The sequence below is a fragment of the Bemisia tabaci genome, chromosome 9 (assembly GCF_918797505.1).
Source record: "Bemisia tabaci chromosome 9, PGI_BMITA_v3".
In the NCBI taxonomy this organism is placed as follows: Eukaryota; Metazoa; Arthropoda; class Insecta; order Hemiptera; family Aleyrodidae; genus Bemisia; species Bemisia tabaci.
The window spans coordinates 37,955,406-37,978,123 of NC_092801.1; the positions used below are offsets into that span (position 1 = coordinate 37,955,406).

General features: G+C 38.8%; 1 protein-coding gene across 2 annotated transcripts in view; it reads right to left on the reverse strand.

The window, feature by feature from the left end:
* Positions 1-22,373, reverse strand: part of LOC109043926 (growth arrest-specific protein 2) — a 189,715-nt gene extending 167,342 nt beyond the window's left edge. The window contains exons 1-2 of one of the 2 annotated variants that reach the window (XM_072304500.1): positions 22,240-22,373; positions 19,985-20,102 (exon numbers count right to left, since the gene is read on the reverse strand). In XM_072304500.1, the coding sequence (XP_072160601.1) occupies positions 19,985-20,102; positions 22,240-22,268 (147 nt within the window). In that variant the 5' untranslated portion in view covers positions 22,269-22,373. The remainder of the gene's footprint in view (positions 1-19,984; positions 20,103-22,239) is intronic. The other variant, XM_072304499.1, reaches the window with a different exon arrangement.
* Between the last annotated feature and the right edge of the window lie 345 nt (positions 22,374-22,718).

Here is a 22,718-nt window from a genome sequence, read left to right on the forward strand (position 1 = left end):
AAAAATTAAATTGCTGATTTAACAATTTTGCAGTTGAAAAAGTGTCCGACAAGTTTCAAGGTAGATTGTGCGATAAAAAAAAAATGCTAATTTTACTATCCCCGACGTTAAATTACCTTACCACTATGGTAAAATGTGAATTTCAAACATGTCGGACCTATTTTTTAACAATTTAATTGTTAAATCAGCAATCCATTACTTCCCGTGGGTTTTTTCAATATGAGGGTTTTATTTTTTTGCGTTTTGGTTTCTTCTGTGTACTTCTCATTTGATTTTCTTATAAAGGAGAGACAAAGTAAACAAAAATTCCTGATTTTCTTTTTTTTTAATGTTCTCCCTCGACACGTACTACGTGCTTCTGACGTTTTTTCAGCGAGGAAATGTTCCGAGGATGAAAGTATTTTAAAGCTGACATTGCACCAATATTTGCCATGAACCATTTCTGCACCCTTGTCGATTGAAGTCGATAGTTTTTGATGTAGAAAATGTTAAAATTATTAAAACTAGCTCATCATTTGTAAAACTTACCACTTTCACTTATTATATTTTACTGTCGACGCGTTTCGAGACCAAGTCAACCCTGCAGCTAGCACAAAATATTTTGAAATTATTTTGAAAATATTGTCACCTTTATCAAAATATTTTCATGACAATTTTGTAATTAAAATATTTTCAAAATGCTCTTAAAACTTTTTAGGGAATATTTTGAAACTGTTTACAAAAAATATTTTTAAAATAATTCAAAAATATTGCCTGTAATCATTTTTGAAATATCTCCTAAAAAAGTTTTAAAAACATTTTAAAAATATTTTTTTGAAAATATTTTTAAGTTCTCACGAGGTCCCCTCTTCAGGACTTGATGCGTGCGGCGCGACTGTTCCGCGGTCGAAATGTGTCGACAATAAAATATTATAAGTGAAATTGGTGAGTTTTACAAAAGTAAAAAGCAATTTTACCAAGTAGTTTCATTATTTGTTTCAAATTGTTGAAAAAAGTTTCAACAGTTGGGACACGTGATTGTATGATATGGTTTTAGGAGATAATATGTGGATAGCACTATTCACCGCATCCAGTGGCGTGGCGTGAATTGCGAGATATCGATTGTTATGCCATTTAAACCTATGGTAAAGAATCGATTATTAAGGTGTTCGCTGCGAACACCCAGTTTATTGATCCTTTGCCATAGGTTTATACGGTATAACAATCGATATATCGCAATTCACGCCACGCCACTGACCGCATCGGTGCACATACTTAAAATTTACATTGCAGTAAAAATTGCAGTGCTTGCTTCGTGTATCGTTGATAAGATTAAGGTTCAAGAAACCATAGTGTGGACTGGCGCAAACTGGGCATGGACTAACTTACGCAGCCTCAGCCACAAAATGGGTCTGATGCACGGGAGAGATACAAACATTTGAATACACTTTTTCTGGGAAAATTCGCTCGAAAATCACGTTGATCACATCAAAAAACATCTATGAAATCCACTCCTTTGCAATCTGCGTAGTTTGTAACACGCTTTTTCACATTTACCGCGTATGCGGGGAAGTTTTTCACGGTGACCGGCAGTCAGGTTTGCCCGCAGAGAGATCTCACCTAAATGAACAAACATCTCGCGAACTGCTATAAACTCTCCTTGCGTAAGATGTCAGTTGATTCAAAGCTTTTGTTATTGCGAACTAAAAAAAAAGTTAACAAATGCTTGAAAACTGTTGATATCATACAATTGAAAAAGTTAGTGAAATCGTTGGTTTACTCAGATTGGTTTTTCTGACTTCTCTGCTCGTGCAAACCTGGTCGGCGGTGACTGAGAAAAACTGCCCGCAGACGCGGGAAACTTGAAAAAGCGTGTTACAAACTACTCAAATTGCGCACTAAAGAATAGATTTTAGATTTTTTTGACGTGTCCAACGTAATTTTCGTGTGATTTTACCTGGGAAGAGTGTACTTATTTGTCTGTACCTCTTGCGTGCATCAGACCCATTCATATCATACGAAAAAAATAGGCTTATTTATGCGGTTTAGTGTAGTTCTGTCTTCCTACGATCAGACACCCACTTTATATTATTGGAGCGAAGTGGCACTCTCTTGGCATACAATCGTTCGGACACCCGCTACTTGAGAACGCCTTCAAATTCAAATGATACCACATTATATACGCTGCTCAAATAACGACGGAGTCCGAGTTCTCCCGGTCCCAGTACTCCCCGTCGAGACCATCAGCCGGTTTGGGCCTTTGCACCACTTTAACTAACGTTTTGGAGGTTTTCCAACCTTGTATCAACTTTTGTGTTTCCTTATTCGAATTCCCTACTCGCCGGTAGTGGCTTCCTAACTCCAAAAAGCGGTAGGAACTCATTTCACGAGTGGAAATTGACCAATCACGAATGGAACCTTCAGTGGCCGTTCTTACTCTCTCTCTCCTAATTCATTAATTGTAAACTTTAATTGGACTGCATTTTGCAATTTGGAACTATAAATTCTGGCTCTCCTGGAAAAAACGCTTATGTGCATAGGGAAACTAATGGCTTACGCGTTGTTTTTAAACCGGGCTAGAATTTATAGTTCTAAATTGCAAAATGTAGTCCAATTGATGTAGCCGACAAGGAATAGAATCAACTTTTACTACAAATGAAAGGATCAGCTCAAGAACGAAGAGCATTGACAGATGAAACTAGTAGTCGTACTTTTAGGCCTAGAAAATAATAGTTAGAAATTACATATAAATCAAACTCGAAACTACCAAAATCTCTGTACTCATATCTCAACTGGCCGATGCTCTCAATACCTACTCATCAGCCCTGGATAGACGATCAAATTCCGAACCGATTCCGATCAAAGTAGACATGCTGATGACTGGTGGTCACCATCTACCATCAAATTTTGACGGGCCGCACTTTTTTGTTCAAAGTACGAGCAAAACGAAATGCCACCATACATCATTTCCTGCCACAGGAAACATTTCTGCCAAGTTTTCATTTTAAAATGAAGCAAATTAATGAGTTTAAGACTGATGACTCCCGACACTTTGATGCTACTTTGATCGGAATTGGTTCGGGAATTTGATCGTCTATCCAGAGCTTATGACCGTCGCTCTGATGTTCCGCGTCATTTTGCGTTGAAAACCGGTGTCGCGCAGTGGCGTGGCGTGAATTGCGATATATCGATTGTCATGCCATTTAAATCTATGGAGAAGGATCGATAAACAGAGTGTTCGCAGCGAACACTTTACTAATCGATTCTTTACCATAGGTTTAGATGGCATAACAATCGATACATCGCAATTCACGCTACGCCACTGGTGTCGCGAGTCATTCAATAATCCGAGGCTGAGCTCACGTCGCGTCACCGGCCCGAATGGAATTTCTTCTGCGCCGCTAACATTATTCCACCCCGGTTCGATTTCCTTGGATCCCGTGAGTTTCCGCTTTCCGTTGCGATTCGGGCCCTGGAACCGCCGCACCGGTGAGCGGTTTTGCGCGTTGGCCGACATCTGCGATCCGCGGCGCGAAACCGACTGCGCATGCGCGCCGGAGGGCCGTGTGTGTCCCACTCGGATTCGCAGGGGAGCGGCGCACAGTGGATCGAGTCAAGAGGAGAGGTCGGACAAAATTCGGAGACTTCAAACGCTTATATCTCTGTTTATACAAAACTTTGAGGTTCTGACAGTGGTTCCATTGGTTTTCTCTTGGAATGGAGATGTTGCATGTGTGAGGAATTTGCGATTTGACTGTTGATTCTTGTGTGAAAGTTCGCGAGAAACACGATGGTGCCACTGGTTTTCTCTGAAATCAACTCCCAAACTCAAACAAAGCTCTCAAGTTGAGGCCAAAATGGAGGGGATATCCCACCCTACCCTGAGAGTTCACTTCTACATCAAGACAAACTCTCCATGCAAAGATAGAGAGCAAATACATTGATAGGGCTGCCACCTTATTTGGAGACTCTAAAACTGGAAACACGGCATCACTGCTAATTTATTTGCCCCCTATCTTTGCATGGAGAGTTTGTTTTGATGTAGAGATGGACTCTCAGGGTAGGGTGGGATATCCCCTCCATGTTGGCCTCAACTTGAGAGGTTTTTTTGAGCTTGGGAGTTGATTTCAGAGAAAACCAGTGGCACCATCGTGTTTCTCGCGAACTTTCACACAAGAATCAACAGTCAAATCGCAAATTCCTCACACATGCAACATCTCCATTGTCTACTAGAAGCACCTCTAAAAATTTAAAATATGACGAAAAATACGCCAAAATTTGCAGATATATTGAAAAATTCATGCCCGGCCTCTTTAATCGACTCGATCCACTGAGCGACGGTGGATTGCGATTGTGAGAAACGAAAACAAACAGCCAACGCCAAGCGACCAGTAGCGAGGCGTGAATGGTCGATTATCGATATTATCCCATTTAAACCTATGGTAAAGAATCGATTATTGATGTATTCGTTGCGAAAACCATGTTAGTCGATCCTTTCCCATAGGTTTCAATGACAGATTAATCGATATATCGCAATGCACGCCACGCCACTGTAAGCAACCGACTCACTCCGGAGGAAAAGCGATGCCTCGTTCTGCCCTGTCATCTTGCGCAGTGGCTCCTGTTTTCAGTTGCCACATCATCCGTTCGGGGAACAGTACTGGATATACTAGATGGTAATCCCGGAAGCCGCTAAAATATCTATGATCCCGAAAAAATGGTGGTAGGGGAGCAAGACATGCCATAAAAAAATGATAAAATCTATAGAAAAATGGGTTGTGGGGAGAGGGTGATGGAGCTAGAAAAATGAGCTGGGGGGGGGGGGGGAGGTAGAATAAATGGTGGCAAAAAAATTAAAACTAACCCAGCGATGATTTATTAACAAAAAAAAATGAAAAAATGAAATTAAAATAAAACATCAGCTGATAGCTAACAAAGGTTATCAAGGAAACCAAGGAATGAAACTTTCATAAAAACAGATTAGTGGAAAACAGCGTATGTAGGACACTTACGTTAATTACCGTTTATAAGTAGTCGGTAAATGCGCGATTTAACCGAAAATTTATGCAGTTCTTCATCAAACCAAAATGGACAAAATTACAAAATTTGAATCAGCTAACGTAAATCTAACGGTAGTTATCGTGAACGAAAGAATTGACGACATAGGTCGGGTAACTATTATAGGTGGGATGGGATGGGATGGGATGGGATGGGATGGGATGGGGTGGGATGGGGTGGGATGGGATGGGATAGTATTGAAAATAATAGAAAATATCTAAAGAGTAAGGATTAAAACACACCAGAGGATGGGTATATTCGATGCCAAAAAATTCGGATGTTTAAAAGGATGGAAAATTTCGGGGTCCTCTCAGCTCCATTGGGGAGCTGATTTACCCATTAAACATCCATCGAGGATAAATAATAAACAGTAATTCTGGATGAGGGTGTAAATATGATTCTTTGGCTATCGATCAATCAGAGATGATGCAGCTATGCGGAAAAGCATGATAATTGGCTTCAATAACGAGGTAATTTTCATCAGGAACTTCGGAAAAATCTGCTTTCTACGAAAAAAAAAAAAAAAATTGCTGGTCTTGCCTGAATCGGGGAAAAAACTGGCGTAAGTTCCGGCAAAACAGCAGTACCGACTCTGAAAATCTTTTTATACTTTATTAGCGGCTCTGGTGCTTGCACTAGAGCTGCTATTCCGGACGGTCCCAGCTGGGGAGTATCAATGCAGCATGTTACATTGTAGAGACCGCGCGTTGGTTGATGGGAATCGGCGCCATTTTCGGCTATGTTCCTTGTCATGACTTTATTTTATTGCATACTGTTTTATTGTTAGTCAATGCTATGTTGTGTATTGTATTTTTGGAATCATGGTGATACAGTCAACAATTCAAAACTTGTTTGTGCTTTTATCTCGTGATGGAAAAAATGTACTTTACGTTCAAAATTTGAAAATTTGAATTTTAAAGTTTTCGCGGTTAAGGAAGCTTTAACCACTGGGTTGGAGCTTCCTAGTCATTTACTCGATATCAGCTGATAGCAAACAAAGGTTACCAGGGAAACCGTAAACGTCTAACAACTATCGTGGCCATTGGGGCGATTATTGAAATGATATCGACTTTATGTCGCCGCTTACGACAGGACATAGCCCTATCTTAACTGTGTAATATATCGCAATTCGATATTGTTTTGATTTTTAAAAGGAGCAATTCATTCATACAGTTCCGATTAGTTTTGGCGAACGGGCCCTTAGCCTGCTTAGTACGTATAATCCCAAAACGCAGGAAAATAGATTGTAGGAAAATATTTGCATCGGAAAATCGTAACAATTTTCCCCTAGATGTCTTCCATTCCGGGTACATATTTATTGAAAACGGCGACTTTTTCAACAGTCCTATTTTTATCTACAACATCTGAGTGGCCCTTCATAATCATTTAATTTTGGCCCCTGGCCAGAAAAAGGTTCGGAAATTGCAGTGATTTTGCCGAAAATGCTGAAGTAAGTAAATTTGGGCATTTTTTTTCCTTCTTCAAACTCTGTGGAGAAGCACTTCTCCTCCAGTACATCTATTTTTTTACTTATCTCTCGCAAGGTACATTTACAGAAGGTGTGTTCCAGTATTAACAGTTCAGATTCGTTGTTTTTTTATTATAACGCTTATTTCGGAAAGCAATTATTACATTGTTCAATTCTACTGACTTTCAACACTCGATTATACTCCCGGCAAATTCTGCAGCAGCGTTTCAAATGTTGACTCTAATGCTTCCAACAGCCATCCGATGTCTAAGAGTTTATTCCTAGATTTAGGGATTTTCCGGAATTTCCAGGGATTTAGGGATTTTTCAGGAAATCTAGGGATTTTTTTTTGATGAGGTAAAGTTACCAAAAATCAACTTTTTAACCTCAATTATAGCTTCGACAATCGAAAACATTTTTTCATCTATATTTTGTAGGCCTTTTTGGCAACACTATTTTCCCCGCAAATAAGCCGGAAATTAAAACGATTGCGTCCTTCGATGTACTTGACATTCAACTGCATTCAACCTGTTAATAATAAGAAATCAACTAATATTCTTTCATTTTATTGGTCTGGATTAGCACTGCTTTCAGAGAGCGCCAAAATTCAAACGAGCCAATCAGATTTAAATATTGCAAATCGCTACATCGAATGACATCATGATTCTTCATAAAAAAAATGGCGCTTTTTGCAAAATCTAGGGATTTTTTAAGTATATTTGAGCAAATCTGGGGATTTAGGGATTTTTAGCGAAATCTAGGCATTTTTTTTCTTCCCCGCTAGGGATTTAATATCGGAAGACTGGCTTCCAGTATCGTAGCGTTGATCGTCGCTGATGTCGAAATGGAACCTAATGCCGGACTTACTGTAACACCTCCATTCCTCAATTCCGGTGAGGAATACGTCTCTACCCTTAACTCAATATAAATATACAAATTGATAAGTGAGTGCTTTAGTCTCCTGAAAACAGAATTGCGAAACTTAAAATTGGAGAAAAATGATGAGTAAATGAAAAAATGGAACCAATTGATGGGATATGTCGCATGCCATTCTGACACAAAATATGGCGTCTATCGAATCACCTTAACTAAATAAAATAACCAAATTTTCAACTCTCAAACTATCAACTATCAACTATCAAAATTCAAACTATCAAAATTTCCAACAATGACAAAAATGATTGTAATATACCTATAATGTAATGAAATATACACGCTCTAATCATTTAATTTGTATTACCTTTATGTTATGTACCTACATGTTATACTATTTTTATAATAAATTTTGCCAACATGCTTTTCAATTCAGTCTACAACATTTCATTCCGACGTGGCAATAATGATTTATAATGCCCCTAAACATTAAAATGAATTGCAATAGTAATGCCGCATTATAATGTCGTATTATACATCGCAACGATTCATGTCCTACTGATTATTGATTATTGTAAGATGAATTCTGTTTTCTCTGATTGTATGTTTCATACGTGCGAAGCAAGTACGGGTCACTAGAAACGTGGTTCGTACGGGTGGCTGATGAAATTGATCTTCGAATACCTTTTGATGAGCTAGGGAAATGGAACCATCTGCATCTCATGGACAATAAATAGTTGCCGTAATTAAGGTCATCCCGTGATTAAGGTGCCGTGATTTAAGTCATAAATTCTTCATCTAATTCTTGATTCATCTCCAAAATGTCTGCTAAAGCTTTCATGCGCTTCTCCTTGTATGCATGAATGAGCAAATTGGGTATCGAACAAGCGGACACTTTTTGAAAATTTAGATGATTCTGGACAATATCGTACAGAAGTCCACGAGCTGCAGATAGAACCATTACCTCTAGCTCATCAAAAGTTATTCGAAGATCAGAGATTTTTTAGGAAGCGGACCTCCAAAGAGCTTTCAAAATTAAAAGTATACAACAAGTGATAATGCCATGTATTCGCCATATCAAAGCCCAATACACATTTATACACCGGCTACGTAAATCTGCTAAGTTACAAAACATGAATCGACAGTTGTCGGATTGTACATCAATGACAAAATGTGTCTAGGCCCTCATTCTTGACTACAACTACTGCCCCCAGAGCCGCTCTCCGACGCCAATGCGTTGGAGCTTCCTGCTTGTTTTTATTCTTCCGGCTGAAAAGGCTCATTTTTGGGCCGTCTCAGAATGTTATGTGGAACTTTTAGCCTTGTTTCCCGTTTTTTCTCCTATGTTTTTGATATCGCCATCGTCAAGGACTGCTGTTTTAAAAATTTTAACCTCTGATAATTCATTCTCTCCATTCAGCGGAGGGCCATTGGAACATTTCAAAAAAATTGAGACTGTGTGACGTGTTTGTAGCTGATTAGTATCATTGGCATTGGCCTCCCGTCAAGAGTAAATACTGTGGTGAATAATTTGTCAACCCTGGTTTGGTTCTTCCTGGCCACGGGCGGGCTGGCGTTTTGAAACGCGGTTCGCGCATGCGCAATCGGTGGCAAACAATGGCGGGAGCGCGGGCGGGCTGCGACGAGAAAAATCAGTCATCGATCAGGACAATCAGGAAGGAAAGAATGACTGATCGGCACCGATGTCAGAACGGTAAAGCGAGGCTGAGGGGTTAGTAACCGTTGAGACGCAATATTTTAGATCTCGCACCGTCGACTGAGGCTCAAGTGAAAACAAGAGCCCTGTTTTGAGCTAGAATACCCGTATGGGACAGTGGCTTGAGGTGCTTTGCGATCTATCGATATTTCCCCATTTGAAGCTGTGGTAAATAATCGATTACTAAGGTGTTCGCTGCGACCACCCTGTTCATCGATACTTTTCCATGGATTTAAATGGGCGATCAATCGATATATTGCAAAGTACGCCACGCCACTGCGGTATGGAGTCCGGACGCGTCAAGATATGAAGCTCGAAGGGCTGAAAATGGCAGCCAACCTTCCAACACGAAAAACACTAGAAAAATGTCGCTGCAAATCTAGATTCCACGACCAAAGAAAAATTACCAAGAATGTTTGTGGATAAGCGTCTCCGCAAGAAAGTCGAATACGTATTTTACAAACGGCGCACAGTGGATTGAGTCAATCTGGGAGGTCGGACATGAAATTTCTTACTAAAACTGCCAATTTTTATGTTTATTTTGTCACATTTTAAATTTCAAGGGGTGCTTCTAGATGAAAATTTCATGAGAAAATCAATGATACCACTTTTAGACCTTCAAAGCCTTCTATAAACGGAGTTTCAAGCTTTTTAAGTTTAGAAATTTTGTCCGACCTCTCCTATTGACTCAATCCACAGTGCGGCGTGGCGGATCGTAACCATCTTGACAATAAACCATTCTGGATTTGAGTTCATGGGTTGGCTGGACATTCGCCAAATACCGTCTGGGATTTTGCGGGATGCTGAGTTGGGTTCACTGACTAGTGTGATCTACTGATGATGAGGTCTAAAAAGACCCAAAACGTTATAGATAGCTCGCCGTGATCTCAACTTAATATTCCAATGCAAACTGCCTGAGCTGAACACTCTCCCTCCTCAGTTTTGTACTGATACTCATTAGAGTTAAAATATTTTTGACTCTAATTGTAATTTTTGGAATTTCTCGGCTTTAATTTCCCCGCAAAATGGTGTCATAGAACATTTTTCCACCTTTTCATGTAAAATTTAAATCCAAAAAAACAAAAATATGATTTTTGTACAAAATTTCGGCCCAATCCAAAAAATGTCACTAATTACCAAAAACAAAAAAAAACAAAAAAAAAACCAGGCACCCAAAAAATATGATGGCAGTACCGTTTGGATTCATCATATAAAAGGAAATGATATCAAAACGGCCCAATTTTCTCTTTCATGCCCATGCAATATACCAAACACCCCAACTTTTTTCACAAAAAAAATAAATAAATAAATAAATAAATAAATAAATACCTATAAGGTATGATGACCTGAACACGTTTATTGGATCCATCGCTTTAAAGGAGTATGATATCAAATCGGCCCAACTTCTCTGAAATATGCCCATCTCGGATCAATAATTTTTTTGAGACCTTCCGACTCATCGCTGAGGAGACACTGATCATTACTTGACCCTTAGTATATGTCCTTGTTTAGATGTCAAAGAGTTCCTTATGAGAACTGTAATGAATTTTTTTTCTTTGAAGAGATAAAATCAAAAAATCGTCATAAAATTGAAAAAAAAATTCGAAGAAAAAAAAAGGAATGGGCCGGCCGGCCGTACATACAAGTGGTAGATAATATAGGGTGATTATCGTCTCTCTTTCACATATACATGAACAAGTATCATCGTCAAAAGGAGGATCAGTCCTTCTTGAAATCGTCATTGAAAGATAGACTGAAAGATATTCACACATGAGTGAACAACTTAACAACTTTCAAGCAATGCCATATTCTTTGTTTGTTTCTGATAGAAGGCCTTACAAACTACTGAACCTTGGCGTATTATTGCGAATATTATGTGCCTCCTACTTGTACAATGCTTCTTTCTTAGCAACTTCATGGATGTTGGCAAGACCGGGTCGGTCACCCATGCCAAAATGTTGGGGCATACCAATGTATCTACATTTCCCCCTTTTTTTTTGTACGTGCCGGCCGGCCCATTCCTTTTTTTTTCTTCGAATTTTTTTTTCAATTTTATGACGATTTTTTGATTTTATCTCTTCAAAGAAAAAAAATTCATTACAGTTCTCATAAGGAACTCTTTGACATCTAAACAAGGACATATACTAAGGGTCAAGTAATGATCAGTGTCTCCTCAGCGATGAGTCGGAAGGTCTCAAAAAAATTATTGATCCGAGATGGGCATATTTCAGAGAAGTTGGGCCGATTTGATATCATACTCCTTTAAAGCGATGGATCCAATAAACGTGTTCAGGTCATCATACCTTATAGGTATTTATTTATTTATTTATTTATTTATTTATTTTTTTTGTGAAAAAAGTTGGGGTGTTTGGTATATTGCATGGGCATGAAAGAGAAAATTGGGCCGTTTTGATATCATTTCCTTTTATATGATGAATCCAAACGGTACTGCCATCATATTTTTTGGGTGCCTGGTTTTTTTTTTGTTTTTTTTTGTTTTTGGTAATTAGTGACATTTTTTGGATTGGGCCGAAATTTTGTACAAAAATCATATTTTTGTTTTTTTGGAAGGATATCACGTATTTTTGGTATGACTTCTACGAAGTATCAGGCAAAGAGAGTTCCCATTTTAAATTTAAAAGTTGTTCCCGCGGGCGCGAGGCAGAGAGGAAACGACCCCCCCCCCCCCCCCCCTCGAAAGCGGCCCACCTTTTTTTAAGGAATTTCGTTCAAACCGCATGTCAATAATCTGTAATCGTTCTCGAGACATCAGTAAGGAAGGATCCATATTTTTGGCACACCCTGTACGTCACAGAAAAAAAACCGCAGGTCAGTATTGAAATCGTGACAAAGTTGGGTCACTTGACGTAATGCCTAATTCTCATTGGCTACGAACGATAGAAACTACAGTAAAGCGCATTGACTTATAACGCAATCTAGGTCGCGCGGTAGGTAAGACAGCTAGCGGGGTAAATCAGGGTAAAGACGCGCCTTCCGCTTAGTGGATACATCCGGATATACGAACGAAAAGTACCCGTATCAGGCAACGGCACTGGCATGACAGGCATTTCCATTGTCTCGGTCTCGGACTTGCTGGGTGTTGCTGAGTTGCCTATCGTCCCGCCTGAAGGGACTCTAGTCTCGCCGAAATTTCCTAATGCGCAGTCTAAGCCATAGATAGTGCATAGAGAGGTTATGATAATTATGTTATAGGCCGTGTATTGTTTCGTTTGGAAATTTTGAATCGGGTTTGAGCAAAATAGCATTGCAATTTCAATTTCTCCTGGCTCCTGTCTCTTTTTCTATGTCATATTATTTCTGAAATTAATAACAATATAACTTCTTTAATGGTTTTCTCATTGTACGCACGAAACATTTTCAATTTTATGCTGCCCCGAGGAATAATACTTCCAAATGTGACCATTCTTGATTTTGCATGATTCCTTCTCTCTCTAGGTACCTTTTTCGTTGTGAGTGAGTTTTCTTTTATGATTCTCTGATTACTGAGGGCACAATGCTTGGGCACAATGTGCCTGAAACGGAAAGTTGCTACTTACTTGTTTACTATGTGCATTCCTATCCAGACATCATATGAAATCATCTTGGTACTTGCGTTAAATCTTTCCGTTCATAAGGAGATGGTATACAATAAACTTTAGTTGTGATGACATAAATTTTCTCAACTGCATGCTGATTATTGAAACTATGTCAGTACGACAAGGCAAGACACCCCTATCTTAACCGTGCAATATATCGCATTTCGATCTCTTATCAGACTGCTTCAAACTTTCAATAATCGGCCTGCTGCAATGAAATCCTTTTATAGCTTTCATCATTATGATTCTCCATTTGGCCATTCTGGTCAACTAGAGTCCACAAAGACACATTGACTTTAAACGAGCAACAGGGTGAAAGGGAGAGTGCCAGTTTAACTAATAATGGGTTTATTTTCAATGATAAATTTAACCAGTCTATTTAATGTCACACCTTCAAAGTGGGTGAATGTGTCAGGCAAGAACCCTGATAATCAACAACTTCAGAGCTGCTCTTAATATAGGACTTCTATGTAATGTTCCATCTCCTGTGTACAGTAGGCACAAAACCAGGATTTACATTAGAGGCATCACCTGTGTTAAGGGATACCTTTTATGACTTACATTATCCAACATTTTTTTTTGGATTCTTGGAACTAATGATAGAATGCAAGCTAAATTCTGCAGCTCAGTGCAGGACCTCTATCATATACGCTGCTTATACCTAGTTATGCCTGCCAGGTCCTTTGACCATTCGAATCGCGCATTTCTCCGAGCTCCAATTTCATCATCAGTAATAACATTGCAAACGCGTGATACCGTCTCATAAAGACAGTAAGCAAAGTAAGTATTTATCAATATTTTTAGTTTTATGAGAGATGTCTCTAAAGCTATGGCATTCTGTATCTTGAGAAATGTGACCAGTTCACTCGTCATTGGAAAAGATAAACAATAAAAGTTGATGCTTCCGCAAGCAAAAATTACAGTTACCACAACTGAAATTTCGATCTCAATAGCATGAATCTTCTGAACTGTAATGAAACAGTTTGATAACATTTCATTTTCAGGAGCCTTTATCTGCCAATGCTGGTCATACAGAGTCAACAGCGATTGAGTTTCAGTGTGTTATCAGGGTACAACAGAGAATACCACTTTAATTTTTGGTTTTCCTTTCAATAACATTTCATTTTTATGAGTCTGTATCTGCCAATTCTGGTCATGCAGAGTCGGCTGCGATTGAGTTTCAACGCACTATAAGGGTAAAACGGAGAGTACAATTTTGATTCTTTGTTTTACTTTCAAGGATGGAAAAAAACAGTCCATTTTCTGTCACACCTTCAGGCATGAACTTTTCAGCTAAGGACTCAAATAAATGCCAACTTAGGAGCCACTTGTCATGTATGGTTCTTCTGTATTAGTCCGTCCCTTTCGTACCGTAGACCGAGAACCAGAGGTTAAAGTATAAACATCACCTACATTCAAGGCTTAATTTTATATCCTATGCTATGTGATCCCTCTCATACGATTCTATCGAGCGAATGATTCTGCCGGTAAGTTAATTATGTGGAGCACCATCATATCTATGCTGGGAATTGCCAGGGAGATTCTGCAACCATCCGATTAAGGTAACTCTCACATCAATACAGTGGCAGGTAAAGTAAGCAGGTATTTATGAGAGATTTCTCAACTCGGGCATTCAATGCCCACTTTCCGGCAAAGAAGATGCTCTGTTGATATACTGTTGCAGCCCAAAATATCAATTACAACTAATATTTTTAGTCGCCTCAGTCTCAATCGATAGCTTTCATTATTCTGCCAGTTCTGGCTACCCAAAGTCCACATCTAATGAGTTTTAACTCACTTTCAGGGTGTGCCAGAGAATTAATTCCTGTATCCATTTTCCGTGCTAAATGAACCAGCTAATTTTCTGTCGCACTCTCATGGTGGGTAAATTTGTCAGGCGAGGACTCAGATAATCTAGAGGTCAGGCGGCACTGATGTATTATATCGAACAGCTGCTCTGTATTATCTCCTATATGTGGTAAGCAGTGACGGCAAGTTTACGTCTCCAGGTACTGCAAATTTTAGCCGATGTATAGAGAGGTTATCATCAAGGATATCCTGCATTAGTTATAGCATTTCAATTTTATCAAACCAATGAAATAGTAGCATATAGATACATACCTTCTGCAGAGGTCAATATGAAAGACCTTGATTTGAAGAATTTTATCCAAATACAGGCAAATTAGACGATTCAATCAACTTCTGACACAGAATCAAGGAGACTTGCTGATAATCAAATTAACAGTAATGTTTGAAGTCAAGTATCTTGGATGTTGTGACATTGAGTTGATTTCATTAACAGAGTGCTGCGTAGCTTCTTTAAGAAGACACATACGCACGACTGATGGGTGAATGCGTAAACCGCGTTTCCAATATAGAGCATTACAAGTATATGAAAACATTGAGGCTTTATGCACCGATATAACATGATACACTGAGAAGAGACACATCAACTCCAGAGGAGTTCGGCTGCTAGCAAAATTTTAGGAGAAAGTGGAAACACAACTTCATCCCCACAAATTGAGAACCCGACAGACATCATCGTATTGAGGGAAAGGATGATTTTCTGGTGGATAGTTGTTGAATCTGATTAACGAGAAATAGTATCTAGGACTCACTATAATGGGATATCATCAATTATTCATGAACAATTACTTGTAAAGATCACTAGATCCGGGCCGCTGGGAAGAAATAGTATAAGTAGCAGGTTGCGATCTGAGTAGGTACTTACTGTAACAGCTCATGCAATGTAAGGGTGTGGGAATCATAAAAGGATTATATAGAAATGGATCCAGTTATCTTCGGCTACGATAAAATGGAAACACGCATCAATTAATCTATCTTCATCTTATTATTTCAATTAATCTATCTTCTTCGTATTAATTAAATATTTAAAGCCATAATAACAGTAGCATAACCTGAAATTTAACCTCTGGAGTCGGCGCTCACCATCCATCGCGCGGTTCTACAAGTTATTTTCAAATTCAAATGTGCTTGAAGAATTGAAGGACCCGCTCCTTCTTTCGATTATTTCTCCTTTCGACGTCTATGTAAGTCTGCAAAAGTACCAAAAGTTCCATCTCCAGCGTCTACAGATTTAAATTTTACCTAGTTTAATGGGTTTTATGCTACCATTACTTCCACAGCCGTGCCCCCAGGTCGCCTATTGAGAATACTAGAAAATGAACTATTTACCGTTATTTCTCCCTTATGTCTCATTTATGTCAAAATTCCAAAAATATGTATGAGCTTTATGAATAGAAGTTTCAAAATATCTACAGTTGTATAGGGTTTTTTTCTACGGTTATAGCTGTAGGTTTGTCTAAATAACACGCCCGCCTTCCGCGGCCGGGCGTTTCGCGGGCCTCGAATCTGCCCCGAATCTGCTCAACAATTCCATCAGTGTCAGCTTTTGTTGGGGTCCATGTCGTCAAAAACGATCGTCAAGTTTTGGGGTCCAAAATTTGTCGTTAAAGCTTAATAACTTTTTTAATATTTAACTAAACTTAAAAAGGGTGGGCATTACGAGTAGAGCTGAGCATACTCTACCCAAATATTATAGGGTTTTTGGGGTTTACTCTCCGACTTAATTAGTAGGAGAGCTTAATGGACCGCAAACCGTGCAGAAAAGCCCGGTCGCGTTGTTTCGTGTAAAACTAGTTAGGCAGCAGCCACCCGTCTTTTTTTTTTTTTTTTTTTTTTTTTTTTGGGTCGTCATTTTTTAGAGGGAGTTTTTTAGGATTGGGCCGGGGTGGCTACCGCCACCTAGAATTAAAAGACAATTATTATCACAGCCGAATCTGATTGTCGTGAAAGTAAAAAATTGAGTAAAATTTATCGAATTTGTTTACCGGCAAACTAGTGGCCAACAGCTTTTGGAGGAAACTGTTCTTTGACGAACATAAGGCAACATAGATACAGGAAGGAGAAGTGCGATTGCGAGTTCACGCTTCGCGTCATCGTGCCTTCAAGTTTCCAGATGCAACACGGACATCCATAAAGTACGTATAGTTGTATCTCTGCGCCGTCATCAACGCGGTTCCTTTTCCTTGCTCTTCTTCCATTACGTGTTTGTTTCCATTTGTTTTATTTGCAGGGAAGCTTCAAAGGCTACGTGAGCAACACAGCCGAAGCCAGGAGAGACGTAATCTGACCTTGTTGTTTAATATTTGTCCCGAACAGGTGTAATATCTCACTGGCAACATAGAACGGAGCATTGCGAGTTCACGCCTCATGCCATCGCGCCTTCAATTCCGCACACGCAACACGGACATCCATCAAGTACGTATAGTTGTATCTCTGCGCCGTCATTAAAGCGTTTCCTTTCCTTGTTCAATTATGTTATATGTAGCTAGTTTCTGCTAGCCCTTCCCTAGCGAACCCGGAGGGCCTCCCTCGGCAAATTTTGAAAAATTAAGTCGTCTTGGGAGTAATTTTGAACTCTTCTTCCTGAAAAATTGATCCGAGCACGATAACAAAAATGAGAGCAGGCCCGCCACATGCGGGGGATACTGGGCCCCTGGTACCGGGGCCCGTGCCGCCAGTGACACATTACTTTGAATTCACATGTAACGTTTGTCTCGGAAGGAAGAGTGAAAAATTTATCCTAAGAATTTCGCAAAATATTTGTTTTCAAATTTTTTAAGATTTTTAGTATAGAACGATATTTTTAATTGCTGCGTTTCGTTTTCTTTCGTCGTCTGATGCTATGAGTCAGAATCTCTATTCTGGGGATCTTCGACTTCAATGTTACTGTACTTCAATTCAACTGTGTGCTCTAAGTGCTCCCAGGTCTTCGATCCACGAGATAATAACGGACTGAGACATAAATTTCGGTGTCAGTAGAGTCCCTTTATACCGAAGGTCAAGACAATGTGAATCCATTTCTAATTGGTTCCCGTATTTTAGACCTTCACAGTGTCACAAACGGGAATAAAGAGTACATTTTCACCAATTGCAAATATTATAATCGGGAATGGACCAGGGAATTACGGGTTCGGCAAGGAACAAACGGAATGAGAGAAGGAACGGAGAAAGGAATTTGAGAATGGGCCGATCAAAGATTACAAAAAACGTTCAATTTCTGTACTCTTTATTCACGTGTGTGACTCCATGAGGGGGTGTTGTCTTGACTCTCAGCAGTGTTCGAAACTCAACTTTGAGTTTTAGGAGCCATGTGGCGCATCAAGCCTGATTTTTAGGCGCCATTGAAGATTTTTTAGGGGCCAAATTGACTTTTTGCCGATATATTACGGCATATTTAGTGAGAAATTAGACGCAAGATGTTTTCGTAACAGAACTAGTAAATAGCTGTAACTTGGGGAAGACATAAGCACTAAGGATGAAGTCGTGAAGAATAGAAATAGCTTTCACTTGTAGTGCTGAAAATTTCGAATAATCACCTAATATGAAAATTCAGATTTTTAAGGGGCAATTTTTAGGAGCCACGTTGGCGCAGAGCTTTCATTTTTTAGTCGCCATGGCCGATTTTTTAGGCGCATTTGGCGCGTTGGCGCCTGTGAGTTTTGAACACGACTCTCAGCATAAAGGGACTCCAGGTGTCAGATCACCTTCTTAGTTTTTCAACAGGGTCCTTATTGCAGAATTCGTAATCTCTATATCGTTGATACGACGTCATTTCTTCGCTCCCAATCGATGCGACGACAAACAAGGCGAAGAAACGGGAGCGATGTGTGGGCCATTCTTCGCGGAGTGATCGACTTGGGATGACAGCTTTTTCTCCCGTTGATTTGTTGACAAACACCGCCTCCGCCCGTGCTCAAGCTGATTGTGAGCCGCAACTTTGTGCTTTGTGATCGGCGTCGTGGCGAATGTTGCGGCAATGTTGGCAGGGACGGAACAAAGGAGAGGAGTGCGCGCAAAGATTGCAAAACTCACTCTCGGATGGGCCCGATCTCGCCGTCGCATCCGTCAATCGAATTTCATCAGTGCAAACAATGTCCCAGCTAAGGTGGCGGTGTGTGTGACGGAGAAATCCAGGTTGCAAGTGTCGAATGTGCGTCGAATTCAACTGCGGGCTCATTAATGAAATTGATAGACAAAGCGATAGACAAAGCTGTAGACAAAGGAGACATAAGGAGGACGCAGGGATGGATCATTTTTAGCTGTAATATGATAGTCAAGTCTAATGCATATGTCGCAGACAAATAGTAAAATCAGGCATTTTGTCAAATATTTTAACTTAGATTGAAATTCTGTTTCTCTTCCTAATTTTAGACAAAATAATTCATTGCTCCTGCAAGAAAAAATTCTCAGTAAAAATTTGCACAAACAATAGCATTTTAAACAATTTTTAGCTCCTGAAGCTACACTGATCTTGAAATTTTCAGCATATCGTAAAATTCAGAATTTTTGAAATTTCAACATTTAAAAATATGAGAAGCAATTGAAGAGGAAGAGACAAAAAGAGTTCGCAGGTTTGATGAGTTATTTTTCCAAAAATAGTGAATTATCGTGTGCTCTTCGCCATTAATTCACAAAATTTTGTAGACTGTTAAAATTGGACTATCTGCCTAGGCATTTGACAAAATGCCTGATTTCACCATTTGCCTGCGACACATATGCGTTTGCGATCAGTTGTAGGATCAAGTTGCTCAGGTAGATACGCGTAAAGTTCTATTGTTTTTGTGCAGGATTTCACGAGGAAATGGAATTATAAATATTTGTGGCTAATGTGCCTTTTGGTATGGGCAAAATATTTCTCATAATTTTGAAAATTTTAATGACCGATAATAAATATGGGGGTTGAGATATTCATTTCTGTTTACTTTCAAAGAGGAGAAACATTAATTATTTTTTTTTTAAAAGATGTATAATATTATTCCAAATTTTTCTTTATGATTTATTCCATTGATATTTTTCTTATGTATTTTTTCTCATTTACCTCCGTAATTCTCCTTCATTTTTATTCTGTATTATATGACTGTATTGATTAAAATATGCGATAAAAGGAATGTTCATCGCTGCTCGTACTTCAAATAAGACTACATGAGTGAATATGAGGGAATTCCATGAATGAAGCCATAAAATAGATAATAAAATGAGGAGCAATTTTATGAGATCATTCAATCGATACATTTTATGAGGATGTGAACTGATATTTTGTCTCCCCTAATCCGTGAAATTCGAAGCTCATCAGTCACGTGCAAGTAATAAAACACATTTAACTTCGTTGTGGTGGCCTCGAAGCCTCAAACAGCGAGATAGCTTTAGAGAGTTGCAAAATAAAAAAATGACCTATGTATGGAAATACGAATATAGTGAGGTACTTACGGTCTTAGGTCGGGCAGGTGCCTTAGTTTCTTCTCGGATGTTCTGTTTGAGGTTTATCAGAATCGAGAGAGTTTGACTGCAAACCTTTATTTTGTTCCTTTTAAGCGAGTTGAAATAACTTGAGGCACAAGAAGTACGAAATAAATTGTTAAAGCAGAGAAAGTTTGTACAGGAAGGTTGGATATCATAGCTCTATTCGTTTAAGGATTGAAGAAAACTTTGGGATAAGGTTAGGTATGATGAAAAAATAACATAAAAATATTCAGTAAATTCATGTTGTGCATGAGAGTGCTATTATCAGTGCTCCAAATGTCTTACCAATCAAAAAAATCAACGGGTAAATTTCTGCTTTAGGGACATGCCCTTGCTACCATGAGCGACACAGTGGCGTGGTGTGCTTTGCAATTTATCGATTGATCGGTCATTCAAACCTATGGAAAAGTATGGATAAACAGGGTGTTCACAGCGAACACCTCAACAATCGATTATTTACTACAGCTTCAAATGGGGAAATATCGATAGATCGCCACTGGTGCGACATATTGATAGCAAAAGTGCGAAACCCCCTATTTGCATTGTTTCAAAATCTCTGCTCCACTTCATTTTCTCGAAGGAAAACAAGCAAACTTTACAACTCAAAATGTATACTGACAATGATTGCTCTACTAACACATAGGAAAAATCAAGGATGTTTTTAAGAAATTATGTTGACTAGTTTTTTAATGTAAAAATGAAGTATGACAGAAAGTCATTACATCGCAAAAAAAGGTACACGATTTCGCAGTATGGCCATCGATATTTACCAAGTTGAATTCTGGTCCATATTTTAGATTTTTTACTATTTTAGATTTTTTACCATTTTTATTTTTATTTATCAAACTGGGGGTGGCAGAATTTTCAGCCGAAACGCTTTGGCTTTGTTTATGCACGTTTAGCCTTGTTACCCGATTTTAAAATTGTTTTTTATTGCATTCTGGTCCCTTTGTAGGAATAGCGCAGTGGCGCAGGAATTGAAGGGACCAAATCATGGGTGAAAACGGTATCTAAAATTCCTTATTTCCAAATCAATCGATACAGCAATCATTGTATATTTATAGACTCTTAAATGCTCGTTTTACTATGAATCACTTATTTTCTCTTAAAAGCTCGATCAATTTTTTCTTTTATGCAGAAGGTCACTTGCCACAAACTTATCTCATTTAATAACTTACAGAAAAAATTTAGGAGCCGAGTAAATAGAATCCAGCAGAGCGACTGAAAACATAATTTTTTAAAACGAGAAAAACGCCTGGCCTGGATACAACTATCACTGCTCTACGATTGTCCGTGTTGCATACGCGAAAACATGAAGGCAAATTGAGTTTCGCGTCGTATCTAACACACACACCTATCATTTTTTCTGCAAAGATCGATTGAAATTCAAAAGACTAGCAAAATTTTTTATTCGTACATCCATCTTCGTTTTGCATGTCAGTTTATTATGTGGCCGACAGTACCACCTCTTATTGCAGCTCATATACTGATCAGTCGTCGAATAGAAGATTTTTTAAAGCCGACGATGAAAATGTAAGGAAATTCTGTGCAAAAGAATACAATATGCCTTTTGCACTTCTAGTCAACCTATTTATAATAATTGAAGTTGTGCGACATAGAGAGATTTTTTCAGATGCTATAAAACGCAAAATTGGTTTAAAACCTGACCTGACGTCTGCATATTTAAATTTGAGAGAATTTTGTAATTTTTCAAGCAAATACAACAAACATTTCAATTAATTTAATACATCTGCCGATAACATCCACTTTATCGTCACCTTCTGGCCAAAGTACCTATAACAAGCGCCATGCGACGTTTCAAAATCTTCGCCGTCATTTTATTTTTTTACAGATAAATTGTTGGTTGAAACTGTTTGAAAATTTCACCGAATTTTATGAGAAGCACGAAGAAAATTCAGTGAAATTTTCAGACAGCTTCATTGAACAATTTCTCTGAAAAATGAAAATAAAGGCTGAAATTTTCAAACGTTGCATGGCGCTTATGATACTTTGGCGGATGGTGACGATATTTGTTGAGTCCCGGCGGCCCCGCAAAGCCTCAAAGGTGTCTAAAAAAATTATAAATTGAACCTTTAATGTCTGTATCTCGACCCTATTAATATATTTTATTGGAAACGGACTCAGAAAAGGGATAAATAGAAATTCGGGCCAGAAATCACCAAACCGCAGTCAGGTTAATCAAAATTCCAAGTTGAAATTACCATTCTTGAAGAGACGGTAACTTTTTCATTTTTGTTCTCCGCCGTCTCGGCAAACTGCACTTAAGAAGTAGAAAAGTTAAATTCCAAAAAATGAACAATAATCCTGTCAGTTTGACGGGAAATCTCAAACTTATTGTACGTGGGAAAACAGATTTGCAGTGGTAGGTGAGAGATGAAGTGGAGAGTAAACTAATGCGAAAAACAGAATGAAAAAGGAGGGAGAAAAAACAAATTTCAGGCGGGAAAAACTCGCGAAATTAGGTGAAAGTCGCGGAAAGGGACACGAGCCCCCAACTGGCAAAGGCGATGTTCGACTGGATGGGAAATCGGGAAAACACGCGCGATAAGGATATTGGTTCACTACTACGTTGCCACATTTTTCATATTATCCATTATTTTTTACAGGTAAACTTCATTAGCGACTTCACTAATGAAGACAAACTGTTGGACACTTCAAAAGTGAGGGCCTTGTTTTTCTC